This window comes from Aplysia californica, unplaced genomic scaffold (assembly GCF_000002075.1).
Source record: "Aplysia californica isolate F4 #8 unplaced genomic scaffold, AplCal3.0 scaffold01045, whole genome shotgun sequence".
Lineage (NCBI taxonomy): Eukaryota > Metazoa > Mollusca > Gastropoda > Aplysiida > Aplysiidae > Aplysia > Aplysia californica.
The window spans coordinates 198,228-199,959 of NW_004798315.1; the positions used below are offsets into that span (position 1 = coordinate 198,228).

The 1,732-nt window shown below is 47.3% G+C and overlaps 1 protein-coding gene across 2 annotated transcripts in view; it reads right to left on the minus strand.

Annotated features, from left to right (window-relative positions):
• Positions 1–1,732, minus strand: part of LOC101857452 (flotillin-1) — a gene marked incomplete in the record, with an annotated part of 39,567 nt that overhangs the window by 24,652 nt on the left and 13,183 nt on the right. For both annotated transcript variants that reach the window (XM_013089786.2, XM_035973177.1), the window contains 1 exon segment: positions 1,398–1,541. In XM_013089786.2, the coding sequence (XP_012945240.1) occupies positions 1,398–1,541 (144 nt within the window).

A 1,732-nucleotide genomic window follows, 5' to 3' on the forward strand; every position in this document is an offset into this window, starting at 1 on the left:
GTGACATTATGATACTAGGGGGGTGAGATGTAGAAACAGATCACACACACAGACAGAACACACACAGACAGAACACACACAGACAGAACACGCAGACAGAACACACACAGACAGAACACACAGACAGAACACGCAGACAGAACACACACAGACAGAACACGCACAGACAGAACACGCACAGACAGAACACACACAGACAGAACAAGCAGACAGAACACACGCAGACAGAACACACACAGACAGAACACGCAGACAGAACACGCAGACAGAACACACACAGACAGAACACACACAGACAGAACACGCACAGACAGAACACGCACAGACAGAACACACACAGACAGAACAAGCAGACAGAACACACGCAGACAGAACACACACAGACAGAACACGCAGACAGAACACGCAGACAGAACACACACAGACAGAACACACACAGACAGAACACGCACAGACAGAACACGCACAGATAGTACACATAATATACACAGAAAGATCACACATACCAACCCATACATAACACACATACAGAACAACACACATGTGACAATTTGTCACAGGGGGTTGAGATGTAGAGACAGATCACACACACAGACAGAACACATACACAAATAGACTACATAAAGACAGATCACCCCCACATGACATACACAAAAAAAAGAAGGAGGGGAGAAGAAGACGATAGATGTTTGACAGGACAGAAGGAGCAAGCTATACCAGAGCACCCACCAACCACCCACATCAAGTTCCCTAGCCCAGCATGATACCAACTAGCTAACTAAAGCCCCGGTTACAGGCAACGATAAATTGTATCAGATTCGTCATATGAGAGAACTGTCCGTTTTATCGAAAGTGTTGTCTGTTTACACGTTCCAATTTATCAATAAGTTTGCTTTCGATTGAGGAGATTCCTCGTCATAAAGTATAAAGCCACCATGTCTCTTTGCGACGACAGCGATTTGCCTGCTCTCTATGTGAAGGTTTCGAGCTCTGGACCCCCACCCCTTTTCCTCTGTACATTTTGATTTAGCAGAACAGTGTCTTTAGAAAAGGGTGGCTATACTGTAGGCCTACCGTGTTGTGTGTAGAACCGGAAGCTATGACTTGACAGCAGATAGATGAGCAACGCACCGAGTGACCTTGATGCATTTCAAAGTGAATTTACGTCACAGCGCGTCTCCCTCAAGTGTGACCGTGATCCCACGAAAAATATCAAGCAGCGCTTGATTTCTCTACCGAGCCTCCAAACCATCGTTCAATCGTCCAAATTTTGTACAATTTTGTGGTTACACCTGACGTTTTATCGTATGATCGGTATATCGTCCAGTTTTTGTACAATATATCGTTACGTGTAACCGGGCCTTTCGGGAACTCCCCCGAGCAGACGCCCGCCTCACCTCCACCGTCATGTTGCCCATGATGGCCCTCTGGTGGCCCTCCAGCGTCTCCTGGGCCACTTTGCGGATCTCCCGCTCCGACTTGCCCAGGAAGAGCTCGCAGGCCGCTTGCAGCAGTTTATCGTTGCCGCCCTGGATCTTCACCTGGGTGCACCGACACACGCGCACACACACACACACAGACAGAGAGAGAGAGAGAGAAATACTACAGTATGTGCACAAGGAAATATTCTTCTTCAATCGTACATTGTTAACACATAAAAGATGCGCTGCTTTGAACATGAAAGAGAGACACAGAGAGAGAGAGAGAGAGAGAGAGAGAGAGAGAGAGAGAG